Source organism: Malus sylvestris, chromosome 13 (genome assembly GCF_916048215.2).
Source record: "Malus sylvestris chromosome 13, drMalSylv7.2, whole genome shotgun sequence".
Taxonomy (NCBI): Eukaryota; Viridiplantae; Streptophyta; class Magnoliopsida; order Rosales; family Rosaceae; genus Malus; species Malus sylvestris.
In genome coordinates this window covers 7538460-7558886 of record NC_062272.1, presented here as the reverse complement: position 1 = coordinate 7558886, position 20427 = coordinate 7538460, and the positions used below count along the sequence as shown (strand labels likewise).

At 37.2% G+C, this 20427-nt stretch overlaps 4 protein-coding genes across 7 annotated transcripts; 1 reads left to right on the top strand and 3 right to left on the bottom strand.

Annotated features, from left to right (window-relative positions):
- On the top strand, window positions 1-958 carry LOC126595204 (stemmadenine O-acetyltransferase-like). Its single transcript, XM_050261581.1, has 2 exons — window positions 1-489; window positions 578-958. Exons 1-2 carry the CDS (start codon window positions 1-3, stop codon window positions 956-958), a joined length of 870 nt encoding a protein of 289 aa, XP_050117538.1.
- A 173-nt stretch (window positions 959-1131) lies between these two features.
- Window positions 1132-4488, bottom strand: LOC126596888 (serine/threonine protein phosphatase 2A 57 kDa regulatory subunit B' theta isoform-like). Of its 2 annotated transcripts, XR_007614054.1 has the most exons (4): window positions 4188-4488; window positions 2322-4035; window positions 1526-1985; window positions 1132-1433 (listed from the first exon to the last, which is right to left on the bottom strand). XR_007614054.1 is itself a non-coding variant. In XM_050263576.1 (3 exons), exons 2-3 carry the CDS (start codon window positions 3531-3533, stop codon window positions 1629-1631), a joined length of 1569 nt encoding a protein of 522 aa, XP_050119533.1. In that variant the 5' UTR covers window positions 3534-4035; window positions 4188-4488; the 3' UTR covers window positions 1132-1628. The 2 variants fall into 2 exon arrangements, 1 of the variants encoding a protein (XP_050119533.1); XM_050263576.1 differs by having other exon boundaries at window positions 1132-1985.
- A 1507-nt stretch (window positions 4489-5995) lies between these two features.
- Window positions 5996-10281, bottom strand: LOC126597226 (serine/threonine protein phosphatase 2A 57 kDa regulatory subunit B' theta isoform-like). 3 transcript variants are annotated; one of them, XM_050264006.1, is made up of 3 exons: window positions 10049-10281; window positions 8234-9891; window positions 5996-6650 (listed from the first exon to the last, which is right to left on the bottom strand). In XM_050264006.1, the coding sequence occupies exons 2-3, from the start codon at window positions 9434-9436 to the stop codon at window positions 6291-6293; spliced, it is 1563 nt and encodes a 520-aa protein (XP_050119963.1). In that variant the 5' UTR covers window positions 9437-9891; window positions 10049-10281; the 3' UTR covers window positions 5996-6290. The 3 variants fall into 3 exon arrangements, with proteins under 3 accessions (XP_050119963.1, XP_050119962.1, XP_050119964.1); XM_050264005.1 differs by having other exon boundaries at window positions 10096-10281; XM_050264007.1 differs by lacking the exon at window positions 10049-10281 and having other exon boundaries at window positions 8234-10042.
- Window positions 10282-12210: 1929 nt separating this feature from the next.
- On the bottom strand, window positions 12211-19364 carry LOC126597794 (probable thimet oligopeptidase). Its single transcript, XM_050264625.1, has 20 exons — window positions 19098-19364; window positions 18801-18922; window positions 18120-18283; window positions 17839-17929; window positions 17494-17673; window positions 17105-17185; window positions 16854-16934; window positions 16404-16496; window positions 16076-16156; window positions 15837-15999; window positions 15624-15744; window positions 15462-15534; window positions 14976-15083; window positions 14033-14130; window positions 13907-13952; window positions 13647-13743; window positions 13195-13268; window positions 13020-13124; window positions 12751-12831; window positions 12211-12598 (listed from the first exon to the last, which is right to left on the bottom strand). The coding sequence occupies exons 1-20, from the start codon at window positions 19252-19254 to the stop codon at window positions 12488-12490; spliced, it is 2127 nt and encodes a 708-aa protein (XP_050120582.1). The 5' UTR covers window positions 19255-19364; the 3' UTR covers window positions 12211-12487.
- Window positions 19365-20427: the final 1063 nt, after the last annotated feature.

Below are 20427 nucleotides of genomic sequence, written 5' to 3'. Positions count from 1 at the left end.
ATGGATTTAGTGCAACAACTTCTTCCACTTGATCCCTACAATATTAGAATGGACAAGGCAGTTGCAGCCATGGCCGTTCAATTGAACTTCTTTGACTGCGGTGGCATGGGCATTGGAATCTGCCTTTCCCACAAGATCGCAGATGGTGCAACATTGTCTTCGTTCCTTGATGCTTGGGCTACAAGGTCACGCGGTGTTTTTGAAAACATCACTCCCTCCCTAAATTCAGCCACCATCTTTCCACCTAGGGACAAACAAATCTTCATGCCATCCGATTTGATCAAGAGAGAAAAGTTCGTGACAAAGAGGTTTGTGTTTGATGCATCCAGCTTGGCCAAGCTGAAAGTCAAAGCATCCAAGGGATTGTGCACGGACGGCCGTGCTCCTTCTCGTGTGGAAGCTCTGACAGCCCTTATATGCAAGTCGAGCATGAACGCAAAGATTGGTACATTGGGTAGGGGCAGGTCATCAATGGCGATATCCCATGTGGTGAATTTAAGGGAACGAAGGGCTCCACCTTTGCCAGAGCATTCTTTTGGTAATATCTGGCGGGTTGCTGTTGCATCCATAATGAAAGATGAAAGCAAACCAGAGTTGCATGAGGAAAGTAATAAGGAAGATCGATGATGATTGTGTGAGGAAACTGCAAGGTGAAGATGGGTTTTCGCATGCTTGTGAGCCTCTAAAAGAAACGAGTGAATTGGTCTCGGAAGGAGAGGTTGAGTTTTTCAGGTTCAGCAGTTGGATTAGGTTTTCCCTATACAACACTGATTTTGGATGGGGAAAACCCACCTGGGCATGCATTAGTAATGTGCCAATCAAGAATGTTGTCATACTGTTGAGTAGTAGCTCGGGTGACGGAATAGAGGCATGGGTGACCTTGGACGAAGAAGACATGGCTAAATTTGAACGTGATCACGAGCTCCTAGAATTTGTTTCTGTGGCACCAAGCTCTTAAGCCTATGTAACTGGGTTTATGTCTTCCAGCCAGTCCTATGGTTCAACTAGTTGATGTTCATAGTTTACACATTTGTAAATTATCATCATTTGCTCAGGAACATGTAGACGAAAGTACAAGTCCAGTAAATGCATTTTAATGATGAGTTAGGGCCTAAGAACATTCATCACAACTAAAGCCAATCAGATATATCAATATATTAAAAAAAAAGCACACGCAAACAGATTCTTTCTGAGATCCATGGATAGATATTATACACATACAGAAACGAGACTAAGTAGTTAAGTACTTCAAACCAATTAAATCTACTCCAAATGAATAAAATTACCTGTATTTTGTAGCTTCTTTCATGTTAACCCTTATCAACTATACCTCTATGTTCACCGTGCTGAATACATAATGCAGCTTCTAACTCCTGTTGTGTTGTTTCGTGCAAATGGTATCTGTGAAAATCCCAGAATCACGAACTTCAATGCTGTGGAACGTTTCTCTAAACGTTAGGGGTGACGAGCTGAAATAGAGGGAAAAACAGAAAAGGCTATGGACAACTATCAAATAGTGTTCAACCTTTCACAGCACACGGCCACGCAATGCTCCCACCCAACGATCAGAAAAAGCAGCAAAACAGAAATATGAGAACTTCTAACTGCATAAGTATATCCCTCTACCATTAGCTTGGAGATGTCTGGGTTGGGTCCAAGCGGCCAACAACTGCTTCACTGCTAACAGCGTTAGAAGCAGCAATCTCTTCTAAGTGCTTCCAGGTGGCTACATGTTTTGCTTTAATCTCCTCCTCTTTTGCTTCATCTTCTTGAAATTTGAGCAAACACTCCTCAAATAGCTCAGGATCAATGTCAGAGTAGATTTTACGGATGTTTAACGTCAACCTCCGCGCCACTTGGTTCCAGTGGTTGTGGCCATTCTTCTCCAAAGCAGGAAAGATAATGGGCAATATGACTTTACGGTTTTGTCTGATTAAGTCCTCGATGTGGTCATTGTTCCACAAGTACAAGGCCCTCTCTGCCACCTGTAAAAGCACACATCAGTCAACTCAAGGTTCTTGGTCAGGATATACATGGAAAGTGAGCTTGACCTCCCTAAAACGATAACATTGTCGAAAGTAAATATTTCAGAAGAACTTCCCTTAAAGTCGAATATGGAAGGAAATACAATGACAATGATCAAAGATACAAACAAGAGTAAAAACAAACCAAATGGCAGAAAATACTTATCAGAATCAATAAAAGGTGACATGCAAAACTTTTGGGAGCGCAAAGGGAAGAGAGAGATGGGTTTCTTCAAACAGGCCAAATATTTATGAGCACAAAGAAATAGTAAATTAAATGAAGACCCAGCTCAATACCTGAAATTGTGAACTGCTCAAGCAACGAGATATTTGGCGGAAGAGTGGTACCATACATGTTTGAAATTCTGCTGGCTGAGTTGCTTCTAAAGTTTCCTCGAGCTCACTTAGGAACATGACTTCCTTTGAACTATTTGTGATTGGCCAGTACTTTAACAGCCCTCTTATAACAGTATCTGCAAGCTTGCAATCTTTCTCGACAAACTGTGAAATGCAGTAGGACAACTGCTGATGGTACATTTGTAAGCATCTTGGTTTGTGAAGGGGGATCAGAGCCTGAACTAGGAAAAGTTTGTGTTCTTCTTTAAGCGGAAGAGCAAATCCATTGATTATACTGCCCAAAACCTCTAAAAGCTCAGCAATCCCATTGTGCTTTTCTGTTTCAAAAATAAATCGGAAAAATATATTGTTGATCGCCTTCCTAATGAATGGGCGATGCACCATAAACTTTCCATAGACACGATGCAGAATTGTTTTTAAGTACTCCCTTTCCCTAGGATCCTCAGAATCAAAGAGATCCAATAATTTGAGAACAAAAGACTGATCAATGTACTTCTTAGCGACCTTTGCATCTGTCTCGGGCGATGCAACAAACCTCAGAAAAAGTTCGTACACAATCTGTAAGTGTGACCATGCAGGGTCCATCAAAGGCTCCTCCTCCTCCACATCAAATCCTTCTAAAACCTTATTCTCACGGGGCTGTGGAGAGAATGACCTGAACAAATTCACAGTCACCACCTTTACAACTTCTTGCACTATGATTTCATTGAACTTTCCATTTGCAGAAGTAACATAATCTACAAGCTCTAGCAACGTCTGCCGCTTGATGTCTTTTTCTCTCAGATTTTTCGTTGGGTCAGTGAAGTCAAACACCACACAACATAAGTTCAGCTTTTTCACAAACAAGTGATGCTTCTCGGAGTTTGGTACATCTCTAAAAGCTGGAAACGCTTCATAAGAAGTGGTAACAGAATTCAGACTTGAGTTGACAAGTTGAGGGAGCTTACTTCCATGGCCATATCCTAAATTTGAATCAGAATCAAGGCCCGAAAGAGGTACGCTATTTGAATTAATTGGCCTATTCCCTACATCACCGCTTCTTGAACCTATTGAGGAAGCATTCAATGTAGTGGCAGATGAACCCCCAGATTCACGATTCTCGGCTGACTTAGACGGCTTCCTAGGAAGCTTACCAATTAAATTCTTGATCATGACTTCAAAAACAAAAGACCCCAACCACAAATCGTGTCAAACCCTCAAAGCAGAACTGAACCGAAAATTCGATACCTCAGATAGAAGAATCAAACCAGATACACACTCAATGAGCAACAATCGGCACTATAAGAAATCGAAAACCCAGATAGAGACACCCATTTCCATATGAAGATTAAACTACACTCCCAGAAGCAAATAATCAAAGCAAGCAAGTTCCCTTGTTGTCATGTATCATTATATTCTAGTGATTCTTCAACTTCTCTACATCTCTAACGGTAAAGTAGAAAAATTTGACACCTTCTAAGGTCAAATTCAGTAACCCAGAAGCAGAAACTGATTTAAGCCAAAGTCCAATAACAAGTTCCCAAATTAAGAAAAGCTCTTGTCTTTAATCTACTTCCAGGTAAGGACAGCTTGAAGACTACATACATACAGATATATTTACCAAATCAGCAGCTAAACCCAGTTAGCTCTGCAGCTGACACGATCTGGGTGCGATCTGAAACACAGAGATAGCATTCCACAGATATCATTAACAATGAAATAATCCAAGGGAAAGTGATGCCTAAAAGAAAAAATCTAAAAGGGTGCGAGCAAAAAAGTAAAAGGGTACCAAACTCAAGTGTAAAAAGATGAAATTTTTGTACTTACAGAATCAGCAGGAGTCTAAGCAGTGCAAGAAAGCAAAAAGCTTTTCTTCTATTAAATTTTGGGTCACAGAGAGAGAGACGAAGTAGAAAAGGTGACCAGGAGAACATTCAACAATTTCAGTCCCCATAAAATCCACCGTTTGAGAGAGAGTGTTGAAAGAAAGTAAAAGTTGGGAAAAGAGAAAATGGTAAAGGAACCAAAGCTCTCGAACAAAAACTCTCTCTCTAACTTGGACTTGGAGGGAGGGAGAGAGAGCGATATGGATTGACACATTCAATAGAAATAAGCGTCACCACATCGTGAGAGCGAGAAAAGTGATCATTAATCCCACCACAAGTGACTGAGTGAGAGCTACATGAAAGAAAAGTCAGCCAACTCACTGCCAACTCATCGAACCAATCTCTCCTTGTGTTTTTATTTTTTTTATATCCTTAAATTGTATCGGTTCATCGTACATTATATGGGTATAAATCATTTTTAAAATTAAATATAAATAGTAATTGACGATAACTGACTGTATAATATATGATGAACAAATATAATTTAAGGATGTCCGAGATCCCCACAAAAGGATCCAGAGGATCCTCGTTCCTTGTTATTTGACTTACTTTTTTTTTATTGTTTTTAGAGATTCCAAAAAAGAACAGTATCTTTAGTGGAGTTTATGATCATTGTCACTCAATGTTTTAAAAGACAAGAACGATGCTCCCTTAACTTTAATTTAATTGGAGTAATAGTTTATCAACTAAAAATTAATTACCATTGGTCCCTCAACTCATCAAAACGTGCAGCTATGGTCCATCAACTAAAAATTCATTATCATTAGTCCCTCAACTTTAATTCAACTAGAGAAATGATCCCTTAATTTTAACCTAATTGTAGCAATGGTCCTTCCAACATAACTCGTTTTGCCAAAAATTTCGACGTAGTCGACGAAAATGATCATAATTACACACTTTGATGAGTTGAAAAACCCTAATTATATGAATGGTTATTCCAACATAACTTATTTTGACAAAATTTTGACAAAATTGATGAAAATGACTATAGCTACACATTTTGATAAGTTGAAAGACCAATGGTAATTGATTTTTAGTTGAGGGATCATTGCTCAAATTTGATTAAAATTGAGAGATCATTTCTACAACTTACTCAAACGACAAAGACCTTAGGCGGAAGCCTTGAAGCATGAGGTTCTGCAACTAAAAGTTTTGAAACTTGACCTACATTTTTATTTTTCAGATTTTGACAACTTTTAAACAAAAATGACGCCCCCAAACGTCCTGAGACGTGCCCCGACGAAACCTAGATGAGTTTTTCGCTGGCTCCCCACAAAACAGAGGCGATTTTCCTTCCAGCCAGCCTCCAAAGCCGCATAGGGCGCACCTTGGGGTGATTTTTTTAAAACATTGTTTTCGCTCACGTAAGAGTTCTTATTTCACACATTAGCGGTGGTTATTATTTTATATTTGATGAGGCAAAAAATTCTTAGATACAGGTAAAAACATCTCTCAGCACACTTTGTATTTCGGCTATGAGACTTCGGCCACACAGTCAAGTGATGGGGCCGCCTTGAAGAACTCTCCTCCTGGGAGAATAAGTGAGCCCGTCATGTCAAATGGATGAAAAAGTTGACATACACCATACACTGTACTTGTCCAGTATAAAATTTTTCAAGCTTATGCCTTGTTTTTGGTATTGTATTCGGGTGCCTGTCGAACTCAAGATGTGCCGACATTTAATTGTATTACAAAGCTAACAAGTTATAAAGATGTGCCGACATTTAATTGTATTACAAAGCTTATGCCTTCTCTTCAAGCCTCTGATTTGCTGATTGAATAATCATATTTTGTATCATGTAAAATATTTTAACCAAAAGAGGAGCTAGAAAATTAACTTTTAAACAAAACAATCAATAAGGCAGAATGTTTTCTTGGACCGTGGCTATCTGCCAGAACCATTTCCTAGCTACAACTACAACATACACAATGATCTTTGAAAACAAGCACCCGAACCACCCGAACCACGTCACAGTGCTACAAATCCCGTTTTCGATTAACAGAATTTGATGTCATTGTGTTGTCAGCAAGTCTCTTGCTCCGGCTAAAGCGAGGTAGTGCTGGGAGGTGCTTTGCCGAAAACAAGCACAGGTTCGTTGCTCGCAGCTTTCTTTGCAGCAACTTCTTCCAAGCGTTTCCAAGTGGATTCACGCCGTGCGGCAACCTCGCCCTCCTTTGACTCGTCTTCCTGAACCTGGAGTAAGCACTCCTTGAAAAGCTCAGGATCAAGCTCGTTGAAAATTTTTCGGACATTTAGGGTCAAGCTATGGACAGCCTGATTCCAGTGATTTCTAGCATTTTTCTCCAATGCAGGTAAGATAATAGGCAGTATAACTTTACGATTCTGTCTGATTAAGTTCTCAATGTGATCGTTGTTCCACAAAAATAAAGCTCTCTCTGCCACCTGACAAAACAAGGATTGCTTGCATCAGATTCAAGAATCAAAAGCTGCAACGAGAATAAGCTATTTTCTCACAACGAAAACATGACATAAAACAGAAGTAGGATTAATTACTGAGAGACTAATGTCAAAGTTCTATATGATTGGCTAGTATAAAACTTCCTGAGAAGATACAATCGGGAATTCAGTTCACATTTACTCGTCCACTGCGAAGAGAACTCACATGCATAACCTTAAGTTTACTTCAGCTCTACTTCGTGCTGAATACTTGGTTAAACATTTTCCCAATTCATGTAGTAGTTCTTTAATTGATGAGTCATAATTTGTTTAATACATAATCATATCCTCAAGCCGACTAAGCAAAGAAATGGTTGGGAGTTTGAGTTCAAGATTTATACCATATGGAATTGACAGTGACACTACGTTTTAAGTAAGAGCATTGTAATACTAGTTTTAATGTTCTTGACTGACTCGCGGAACAGAAAATCAGAACTCCAAAGAGATTCAAAATGCTCTTCAAACATCTGAGACTCCTCCCTTTAAAGTCTAAAAATCCTATGTAACCAAAATGGAACATCCAACAAACACCCAATTTTGTTGATGGAAAAACAACAAGCACCAAAATTTCCTGGGACATTATCTAGATCCTCTCAACAGCCAACACTTGCAGAAATCAATCAAGCATTGTAGGACGACTTCTTTGGCCCATGGGATCTATGAGAAACTACCAAGATTGAGCTTTAACTCTTGTGATATTCTATTTCTTCCTAATTTTGTACAGGCCTAATTAGAATCTCCAATACATGCAAACCCATGGACTATCGGTCATGAAGTTCGCTGAGCATGGAATTTTACTTCATTATTTTATGTTAGCTTATTTCAATCTTTATCTACTCCTCTGAGGTGGACCACCAAAATTGCGTCCTCACCTTCAAACGCCACTTGTTAGACCTGAGAAAGTATTCATGCATTCTCCTCCAAACATGAAATTACCGAAGAGAACTCAACAAACATGAATCTTCTTGACAAAAGTCCTAATATTAAAATGACAATAAAGCAAAGGGCTAACAAAGTGAAATCCAACTAGAAAAAAATTAAGGGTTTTCTTTGGATGACAAAAAGGATCCAGGGTTTTTTTTTTTTTTTTTTTTTGAGAAGAGACAGTAGTGGAAAGGATCCAAGGTTTAGATGGCTTAATTAGTACATTGACGATTAACAAAGAAAAACATAGTAAAAAAATCCCTCAATTAAAAAACAACATACACGGAAAGGCAAGTACAAATTGATCACCTACAATATGGGAACCTAAGATATAGCTGCAGAACAATTTGGATTAATGAGGTGTCTAAATTTACCAGCCAGAGATGGAAAGAGAAGAAAATTTACACAAGCAAAACACTTAAAATTAAATGTATCACAATTAACATGGACAAGAAAGATAACAATGCAGAGAAGTCTTCCTGCTTGGAACAAAATAAGTGCACAACTTGAGTATCATGCATGTGGCAGACTAAAGAAGTTATAAAGAGAAAAGGTGCACTAAACAGCTTATAGGAAAAACTAAAAGCAGAGAAAGAACCCGCTACCTGAAAGTGAGAACTGTTCAAACAATTAGCAATCTGGCGAAAGAGGGGAACCATGCACCGCTGGAATTCAGATGGCTGAGTTGCTTCCAACACTTCTTCCAACTCACTTAGGAACAATACTTCCTTTGAACTATTAGTGATCGGCCAGTACTTCAGTAAACCCCTAATGACAGTATCAGCAAGCTTGCAATCTTTCTCTACAAACTGCGTAATGCAGTAAGATAACTGCTGATGGTACATAGCTAAACATTTTGGCTTATGCAGGGGAATTAGAGCCCGAACGAGGAACAATTTATGCTCTTCTTTCAGTGGTAGAGCAAATCCATTTATAATACTGCCCAAAATTTCTAGGAGTTCAGAAATCCCATTATGCTTCTCAGTCTCAAAGATGAAACGATAAAAGATGTTGTTGATGGCCTTCCTAATGAATGGGCGATGCACCATAAATTTTCCATAAACTCGGTGCAGTATTGTTTTCAAATACTCTCTTTCTCTAGGATCTTCAGAGTCAAAAAGATCCAGCAACTTGAGAATGAACGAGTGATCAATATATCGTTTAGCTAATTTTGCATCTGTCTCAGGTGATGCGACAAACCTTAACAATAACTCGTACACTACTTGCAAATGAGGCCATGCAGGATCCATTGAAGGTTCTTCCTCTTCCAAATCAAAGCCATCTGCAACTTTATTCTCACGAGGCTGTGGGGTAAACACCCTAAACAAATTTGCAGACACCATTTTTACAAGCTCTTGCATAAGAGCTTCTGAAAATTTACCGTTTGCTTTAGTCACATAATCCACTAGCTCTAATAGTGTCTGCCGCTTGATCTCCTTTTCTTTCAGGTGCTTTGTTGGGTCGGTAAAGTCAAATACAACGCAGCACAAACTCACCTTTTTAATAAATAAGCTTTGCTTCTCCGCATTTGGAACATCTCTAAATCCAGGCAATGCTTCATAAGAAGAAGAGAGCACGAAACCATTCGGCTTCAAATTTGCACCCCTCACATTCTTGTTGCTGTAACTTTTCACCGCGTCTGGAACAGAATTTCCGGGTGGGAAAGATGTAGTCAAATTCCCAGACTTACTGGTCCCCAAATCACTGCTTCTTGAATTGGTGGGAGCATTCGAATACAATGTATCACGATTCTCAGCTTTCTTAGAAGAAGACTTCCGGGGAAGCTTATTAAGTATCTGTCTCAACATAGTTCATACAAACAAACAAAACTCCACCCTCTCAAAGCACACCGGTATCTAAGGTTCCAAAAGCGTTTTGCAAAACCACTCCCGGCCGACTGAATCACACAGCTTTCGTGAACAATTATAATCTTAGGCTACCCAGAAGCTAATTCTATGCCTGTATTTCTGAAAACAATGCACTAAAGGGGGCCAAGAACCCCCCTTTTCATCCGAAAACTAAAACCCGACCCGCTTATCTAACACAAAAGATCACACCAAGCCCTTATTTTCCCAATCTCAATCACCCAACAAACAAACTCCCCTTTAGCCTTCTGCCCTTGTTAGGAAAAACAAAAACACGCCACAAAAATTCAAACTTTCAGCTAAAAATCCAAAACCCAGATGCCAAAATCCACTCTAAACTAAAAAAAAATATCAGCAGAAATTTTCCAGACTCAATTCACGAATCCCAACTCCCTGCCCTGTTCATCCAAATCAAAAGAGGAAAAACACAAAAATCAGAGTGCGCAATCACCACATTATTTCCCAATGCTCGAAAAACAAATTGAATAGCTACAAATTTAAAGGAAAAAAAAAAAGAAGCAAAAGCACATGCAAACAGGAAGAATAAACAATTACCCAGATGAGAAGAACGAAGAATTTCAGTGTTGGGTGACAATACTTACGAGTATACCAAGGGAGGGACTCGGCCTTCGTTATTATCCACCTTCATTCTCGTTGTAGTTTGTTGACCGAAGAAATCAAATAAATAATTGTTGAGGTTTTATCATTACTTTTCCACTGCTGATTTGATTAATTCAGTTTATATTCACCTTTGCCTCTCTCTCTCTCTCTCTGGCTTTTCTTCGACTCCTTTCTGGGCTTCTTTGGAAAGTCAAGTCAAAACCAAAATACACGGGCCCGCATATTTAGTACGCACCCATTCCATACCGTACCGGGTCTTTTTCTTTCTTTCTTTTTTTTTCTTCTGAAATTAGGATATTGTTTTGGGTCGTTTTTTTTAAAAGTACAATCTAATAAGTGATACCAGAAATCAAATCATTTATTGATCTGATAGTATTTTTCTTCACTTATAAATAAAAGATTTTATATTTAAATTTCATGTCTATCGAATTCGATATCAAATTAGATTTCTCTTAATTTAAAACTAGCCCTCTTGCCACACGAGTACTCATGTGGCAATTAACTCTTTTGATTTTTCATTTGAAAAAACAAAAAACAGAAAAATAAAGTAATATATTTTTAAAAAATAAAGTTAGCTACAGGAGTCAGGACTCAGGAGTGGGTTTTTTTTTTTGAATTTCTATTTTATTTGAATATTTAATGGGAGATGACAATTTTGGAATTATGAATGTTTCACCATTTTTTACTTCTCCCTTTATATATATCATCGTACTTATAAAAAAATAAAAAATAATAATAAAAAGTGGTAGTTGATTTGATTCTTTTACAATTGATAGTGTATAAACTAAGGAGAGATGATAGACTTTACCTCATAATAAGCTAATAAAAATGTGATTCAAATTCATCTTTAATGAGAATCGAACATTTACAAGTTAAAAAAAAAGAGCATAAAATCGTAGCACTAAATGACTGTATATGTTTTAACCTTAGAAACCTAATCCAAGAATGAGATGTTGCTTCCTAATTTCGCTGTGCGGGTCAGAACGAGCCACTCTAGCCGTCCAAAGTCCAACTTCATGACGAACTAGTCTCCCCAACACCATAGAATTCTTTATAATGAAAAAGAAAAAAGTAACAAGAAATAATTGTCACATAGTTATACTTCACCTATCTCAAGAGAGAGAAAAAGAGTGGCGGAAAGAGTTTTTTCAAACGTGTCAAGAATCCGAAACGGTATGACATATGTACAAGTAAAGGAAAGTAATTTTTCAATGTGCCGAAAAATGTGCCGAAATGTAGGGTAGTCATATGTTGTTATACAAATTATTTTTTTTTTTCAAGTTTTTCTTTACTTGTATAATGACATACAGCATTTTGTCCGTGTTCTGACACCTGGACCGGGAGTAGGAGGAAATATTCAATCTTCAACTCATAGTGCTACACCAAGTCAACCGTCAAGCACGAGGTGTTCTTCTGGATAGTCAGACATGGCAAGTTGTGATTAAATTCTAATAATGCCCATAATTTTTTCATTTTGTTTGTACCATACTTGACCAATCTCGAAACTACCAAGCACCAGTCAACGTCATGCCTTCAAGGATCCACTAAGGGGTTCATGTTGAAGCACCGCTACTGAAGCACAAGAGTTTCGCTCCAACCAAGGGGCCAATCATAGAGCGACACATGTCAACATCATAATAAAGCTCATTGAGTCTCACATCGACCGCCGATAAAAGCTAAAGACTCTGCTTAACTATAAAAGGAGATCATTCTCCTACAATGAATCTCTAATGTCATTATTGTACTTAAACTAGTCATTAAAACCCACTAATGATAATAATGTCTAAACCTATGTATTTGTGTAAACCTTTCACTATTAATGAGAACTCTTCTGCTCCGTGAACGTAGTCAGACTTAGGACGAACCACGTACATTATGTGTTTGCTTCTCTATCTCTACCTCTTTACACATCATCATCACTAAGTGACCGGAGCAACCGAACGAAGGTCACAAACTTGACACTTTACGTTGTTCCAAAGTCTTCACTGATTTTGTGTATCAACACATTTTAAAATACTAAATACTAAATTATTGATTAATTTGAATGCAATAGCATGCAAATAAGTTTTTAGTTATGAACAGGAAGGGGTCGTGGCTTAAGTAACAAGTCTTATTTATTAAAGAGAGACGAATAATTACAAGAACGACAGTTGCTGGCTTTTCTGGAGGGACCAAAATTGCAATGCTCTAAACTTAAGCAACCTACAACCGCAAGTCTAGCCCTAACCTCAACAGAAAAACTCGTTGCCGCTGCAAACGCTGCGAAGATTGACGATAAACACAAGAGGTGATACTGAATAATATTACCGGAAACCAAAACCGCAAGATGATCTTGCCTTATCGGAGAATAGGGTAGGCAAGTTCCGTCTGCATTCACAATCGGTATTGTGATTTGCTGTCGATAAAAGCTTGAATTGATGGTTCTCTCCCAAGAAAGCCAGTTAACAGTTCAATGGGTTCCTTTGACCCTCCTGGGGCCAGTACCTACAAGGACAATGATAACGAAATAAACCAAACGGGATTAGACTACTCCGATCTTAATTAAGAGATTTTGAGGGAGATTAACGAGTATGAGGAGATGGAGAAATTAAATCAAAATTGGCAACACTTCTCTCTCTATCGAGCAACTTCTTTACCTTGTTTCTGAACTGCATGCCAACATACTGGTTCAGATAACTCTCATGAAACTTTGAAGCAAATATATCAGCCGCAAAAACCTACAAGAAACATTTGAGGCATCAGCGCTGGTTGTTGGAGAATCACGGATGATAAGGATGAAATTCTTCAAAAGTAACCATTGAATCGGGCAATACAACCACAATTGGCAATTGTTATCGCAAACTTGGGAAACGAAGTAACAAGGATATGTTGCTTTACTATTTTCAATAATGGATGGGTGACAAACCTCACTCCAAATACGGCTGTAACAAGCAGCTTCGTGACCAATGGCGCTGGATGGAAAACGTGAAGCGGGATTGACATCTTCTAACATTGGCAACCCTAACATGATCTGATGAAACAGAGTCAATAATACCCCGAAATGCAACTTCACAAAGAAATTACTGGAAACAACTACATACCCTTGGATGAAGATGCTTGAACAACTCAACCATGTCAACGTTTTCAGTAGAATGTATAATTTGATCAAAAAGACCTGAAAATATAACGACTTTTAAGTTTACATTAAAAATTGAAATATCTGCTTCCCCAAAAACAAACGATAATTCAACATTTCAGGATCTCTTTGTACAAACTTTTTCGAGAGATCCAAATCAAAGTCTACATTAAAAATTGAAATATCTGCTTCACCAAAACAAACGATAATTCGACATTTCAGGATTTCTTTGTACAAACTTTTTCGAGAGATCCAAATCAACACCAAACCAATAAAAATACAAAAGGTTCTACCAGCAAATGCTTTCCAAGGACAAAAGCTGTCTAACAATATTTTTTATCTAAGAAACAAACACAACCTAAAAAATGATTCTTTGAATAATTAATGAGGTGCAGCTTCTATAGTTAGAGTACTTACAATAGAGAATTTCTTGCTTCATTTTAAGCGCAGAAAAGGAATATCTCCATCTTTTAATGGATTTGCACATTTCGTCGTTGATAGGCTTTGTTATATCCTACATGTAAATTCAAGGTATATGATACATCAGGCAATTTAACTCATTCAATATAGCTGAAAAAACATGAGAGGTTCCCTTTGGGAAGGGGAGAGAGCACATTGATTTCCAAAGCATTTACCACTTTAATTTAAAACAAAAATATTAATAAAACATGTGTTACCTGATGGAAACCAGATATCAACTTCAAAGTGAAGCTTTCGTAACACCTGAAAATTACACAATTAAGAAGCATTAATTTGGGCCATGCATATTCCTAGAAAAGGGTACAATATGATCCATTAATTACCAGTTCTCCAGCACCAGAGCAGGAACCTCCACAAAATCTGGATCACAACCCAGCCCAGAAAATCTGGCAAACGATGCACGATTGCATATATGTTGGACCTGAAGGTTTATAATTCACAGAAGAACCTGTTATTTATGGACTACAGATAATGGAGTCAAACTCAGAAGAATGATGTTCCTGGCTGAATCGATTTCTATTTTCTACAATCAATTAACTATAGCAGGGGTTCTTTTCAATCAATTAAACATCTTTTCGAGATTCGTCATTTCAAACTTAAAGAACTTAAAGTAAGTTCCAGTATGCCATCATTGAGACATCATTCAATAAAGCTAATTTTGTTCTCAAAACAACTAGGAGACCCGATAACTTATTCATATTCTATTTGACTATTAGATCTTCACAAGTATGCAGGTTGCAAGCTAGTGGCAGTTAAGGGACACCACCCAGGCTTAAGTTAGAGTGGATCCTTGGAAGTAGGTGGACTTTACCACCAGGCATTTCTCGTAAGAGCAAAGCCTTTGCACTCAAAGTCCCTATTTCAGCAAAGTTCCTACTCGTAGAGCAACATTGTCGAACGCACTGCCAAAGGCCTTAATCTCTGCATCTTAACAAGGCAGAAACTAGATATTGAGGAACTTCTCTGTCAGTAATGCACTTCATACCATTCACAAGTAGCCATCTTTCCTATGTCATCACCCTACATGTGCATTTCCTGACCTATTTAAAGTCCTTTGAAGGCTGTCAAAGACTTATTAACCATTTATGAGTTAGTAAAGATGGGACCAGCAAAGGATGAAGGTGGGTAACGAGGGTGCAGCATTTTGAATTGCAATGCTTTATGCTTACCAGAGAAGAGTTTCTAAAAACAAATAACATGTAGCAAAGGAGATTGCAAGTTCTGATTATTACTGAGAAATTATGTGAATGATAGAAGACAACATACCACATGGCCAAACTCATGGAAAAGATTCACAACTTCGGAGAATCTCAGTAATGCAGGTTGACCACTAGCATCCTTTTGGAATTGAGATAAGAGTAACGCCACTGGAATCTAGTTACCAACAAAAAAAAAGATGTAAGTTAATAGCACAGATCAATGGCTTTTAAAAATTTCAGTTAACATGATTCGCTACATTAATATGACAATTAAATATCTGAATTACTAATATTTATAGTCATTTTCACTCAATCACAATGAGAAGCAGTGCATCACGTACAAATGAGAAGAAAATTGGAGCTTTACACACAAAAATGTTCTTGTAAGAAAAAAGCCATGATCAAAAGAAGGTTTCAAATCTATCTCAAGGAGAGGAGATCACTCACCAAAAGCAATATTTCTTTTACTACAGCTATTGAATATCAATTTCCTTTTGACAACAAGGCTTATATTATGCGGATAATATTTATGATTACAAACTGGAAACACAACCTGACGTGATCCATTCGTTGATGATGCACCATTTTGAAGAGCCACCACACAGGTATGATTATATTTTCTTTCCCTGTTCACAGACAACATAAACCATTTGTTAGCAACTCAAATAAATAAATAGAGAAAGAGCTAAAATTTTGAAGGAAGCACTCCTTCAACCTTGTGTACATATCGAGGTAGAAATGACCCAAAAGTTCACCAGAACTTAAGTCATAGACTGAGTAAACGGAAACATCAGAATGCCAAACCTCAGAATCTTTAAGTTCTTCAAATCTTAAACCTACACAAGAAAAATTGAATTTCAACTATCACTATTATCTTTCATGAAAAGAATAAGTTTATGGGATATATTAAAGTATCATGAAGAATTACCAAAAAGGTCTTGCACTATCTTGAAGACCCCAGATAGAACCAAATTTACTGGAAAGTATTGTTTCAGAGCTCCAATGTCCATGTTAAACTGCTGTGCTTCAGCCTTCTTGACATAATATAGCAGATCCTCAATTCCAAACGGATGGTCTCCTTCCTCTTTTCTCTGATACAACATAAAACACAACACAATCAGCCATGATATAAACCAAACCACTGGGAAATGCAAAAGATATTCTAACCTTCAAATCTTTCAACATGGAAAGCTCCGTGGTAGCCGGGTCGGTCAAACTATTGGATATGTCCTCTAAGAACTCAAAAACCTGAATAGTCACACCCACAAATATGAGCTACGAGAAATAATTGCAAGCAAATGGAGTGAAAGATGGTCCCTATAAAAGAACAAATGGATATAAATGTTGAAGGTTAGTCAGTTAATCTCTTATCCATCAGGCCATCAAATTTTCCACTGTTATCACACTACCTCAAAAATAATCCAACCAAATAGACATAGAACAGAAAAACAGTTGAACCATGAATATCTTAAGAAAAATGTAATGTCAAACAAACCTTTGAGGGTGCTTTTGCCATTCTAAGACCAACTGCATAGTCTGCATAACTTGCATAGCCAAGTAACCGAGCAAATTTATGGCGCAGTTGGACCTAAACAAGCAAAATATCAGACACAATTGTCTTCATCATAATTCACAACATAATCATAGTGAGATATGTAAGGAGACAGAAAATCAATGCTACATAGAAAATTAATGTCAATAAAATAAATTTCTTTAAGGATAAGGAACAAAAAGAATAATGACAGATTTTAGTCACCTAAGCAAAACCTATAGAAAAATGTCTGACCAGGAAAATTGAACTTCTAAAAAGCATTTAAAAATTGGAGTTAAACTAAAGGCTAGCTGTTTAATTCAATTTTTGTAGATCTACAAGACCGAAATTGATTTAAAGATTGATTATCTAGTTGGAAGTAAAATAATCAGGAGAAGAAAAAAAATCTTTTACCAAATCTTCTAAGATAGAAAGATTGACTTCTCCACCCCTCTTTCCATATGCCACTGCAACTTTCCTCCTTGTTGTTCCAACCTTTACAAATGCTCAAAATGAATTTGTCAATGACATTAATAAAGATTCTGAAATCATTAAACAACACAAGAAACTAAATGTCAATGTTGACAAATTTTTTCTGGTGTTGGAACTTGGCGCAAAGTCCAGAAATACACATTTTCCTTAAATATGAACTCAGCAGATCATACCTGACAAAGTTCAAGTACTGCTGCCACGTGATGACTTTTCAGAGTCACCTTGAATTTACCATCTGTAACTTTGCCTAAACTCTGCACATGGAAATTTTTTATTTTATAAATGAAACATGTTTAGAGATTTATTAAGAGACAATGTACATAGTAACAAGCTTATTTACATTTTACTTAAAATGATTGTTCTGTATTTATGTGAATAAATTATAAAAATAGCTACGCAAAAGATATTTTTCACAAGTTGGCAATAAATGACGAGTCAGTCAAGACTATGGAAAGAGCTTTAACCGTTGATTCTGTCAGGGTAAGTAAACTTGCACACAGTGGCCTCCATGAAGGTAAGTTTGCACAAAAATAAAAAATTGAGGGAAAAAAAATTACTACACCTTAAGAAACTCTGGTGGTAACCCAGCCAACTCAGCCTCAGTGAAGTGAAGGAAAGTACTGTCATCATTTAAATTTTGAACATACCGCAAACTTAGCTCATCGATTTGGACTCTCACGCGTTGCATTTCCTCTGTCTTAGTTAAAGTAAGATTCAACCCATTGCGTTCAAAGTCTCTCATCTGTCACTGATTGGAAAGGAATCAACATCCAGCAAAAGAAAAAGAGAGCCTCAAGCAAAATTATCAGAACAACATATTATTTTAAAGTAAGCATAATAGACAGAGAAGAAAAAATAACCATAATATAAAATAAAATAAACTCTACAAAACGTTCTTACTCCTTACCAAGGCCTGAGTATAGTGCTTTGCTTCAGCATTCACCCACTCCCCTCTTGCAGCAAAAGCTTTGACGACACGGTATACATCTTCACGCTTGCTGTTCAGTTCGCAATATACAGAAAGATGTATTATTTATTTCCGCTAGTCTTTAAAATCTTCTACATAACTTTCTAGTTCAATTCAATGTTGTTGCACATGAGATATATCAAATATATAACCACACAAAACACTATAAAAGTTCAATATACTTTCAGAATAAGGGACCATCATCCATTAATGAATCATACCTGCAAGTCAGAACATGAGCATCTATTCTCCGCTCTGCTTCGGCACTCGCTTTGTGAACATCATCAGAAGTGGAAACCATCTTAGGAAACACACAAGACTGGACTAGTGGAAATTGTTGCGCCTCTAGTTCTGCTAGAGGTGAAATAACATTCATAAATGTAACCTGTACAAAACAGCCGGTATTAAGATTGACTCATACTCATCAAACAAAAAACAAAGCAGTTTAAAAATTAAAATAGTCACTTAAATTCTGTTTGTTCGCTAAAATCAATATTGTTACAAGCGATAGTATTCTCTGAATCGAATTTGAGAAACGTAGAGCTTTCCAAGCCAGATTAGTTGTATAAATTCAAATGCAAGAGCTACTGAGCTGGATTTCATACTAAATTTTGTGAATTGCTTACAACCAATTAACCGTATCTAGTGGAACTGACGCAAACCGGTAATAAAATCAGCTCAAATTCATAAATTAAAAGAAAAATCAACTTAATTACTCACTGAAATGATGGCTTCTCCATGAAAAATATAAATTCATGCAAATTAAACTAATTTCTAAATCGAATTTCAGAAATGCATGACTTAAACGAGCTTTCCAAACCATACTAGCGACATAAATTAAATTCAAATGCGAAAGCTACTGAGCTAGAATTTCATACTGAACTGCGTGAATTGCTTACAACCTTATCGAGTGGAACCGAAGCAACCGCATCGTGGACCTCTTTCGACTTGGAAATGATTCGGTCCGCCAATTTCAAAATTTCGGACGCCGATATATTAACCCGAACCTTAGAGCCCTGAAGATCTGCAAGAACTCACAAAAGCACAAAGTGAGAGAGAGGGAGAGAGTAAACGAAAAGACTGTTTGGTTGTATGGAAAACGAAAATCACAGGCAGAATAGCTAAAGCGTGCGAATAAGACTGTTCGGCTGTCAGGAAAGTGAAAGGAAAATCAATGAGTAACGAAGAAGAAGCCTTACCTTTCTTCCTTCTGTTCTTCATGTGAGCGTTGAAGGCGGTGATTCCGAGGTTAGCGGCGAGGGCGAGCAGAGCAGCGGCGCCGCCGAAGGCCAGGAGGCTGCTGCGTTCCCGCTTCTGTCTGGGCATTTTCTCGCCGTTTCCCGGAATTTCCGTCATTTGCTTAGTGCTTTTTTTCTCTCTCACCAAACGGCAATTGCGAGGGAGGGAAACTATATGTCATAGACTCATAGGCGGAAAAGAGAGGCAATTTGTTGACCCAATTTTAACGAGCCGGGCGATATAAATATTTTGAAATTGTTGGAGGCCTATCCTTATCAGATGGCGCAATCTCGGCCCTTGCTTTTCCTTAATTTTGGGGTTATTAAATTGGGGAGTGGGTTTGGGCCATTGAATGACCCGGTTTGGATCCAATTTTATTTTTGCAATTTGAAAAATAAACAATTTATTATTTCTATCACGGAGGCGGAAAACAACTTCGAACCTCGAATGCAGAAGTGCATGCTCTTGACTAACAGTAATGGAGCTATAACTTTGTTTAATTTGCTATCCGCACTCAAAAATACTAGTTTCGAATGTAAAATAATTATAATTAGTGATTTTAGCACTCATAATTTAGTTTTTGAATACGTTTTTTTATTATCACTAGACTATAGCCACCGAAGAATATGGATTTTTTTTTTTCTGTAACATTATGAATTGAAAAATATGTTTTTATTATATTTTTGAGTTATGGTTGAGGATGGGTGAGTAGATTTTGATTAGGTGTACTCCATAAGCATGAGAGTAGGTAGATAGGTGTAAGTACTTAATTAAATATATTATTGCAAATTGTGGATGGTTATGAATTGAAAGTTTAGTGAATGGTGGTAAAGGAGTGGGACCCTATGTTAACCTGTCGACCGGATGAGGATCCTTTATGGATCATTTCATGAGAATTTTAGAGATCCTCATATCTTAACTGTTTATCGTACATGTACGGTTAGTTTTCGTTAGGCATTATTTATGTTTAAATTTAAATAAAAAATTCAAATGATTTTTAACCGTATAATATACAATGAATGATTAGGATGTAAAAATCCTATGATCCTCACAATTTGAATCCGGATGGAATCCAAATCCCTGTCGACAACACATACATATTAATATGTTGAACAAGAACTCCTAACTTTAAGAAGCAATTACCCTGCCTTCAATTTGTTGTAGTTAGAAGCTAGGACTTGGCAGAATTAGATTGAGTTATCAAAAAATATAAAATAAAGAGGACACACGGACCATGTTGTACACATGCAAAATGTGTCATATTATATAATACACAATAAAAATAACATC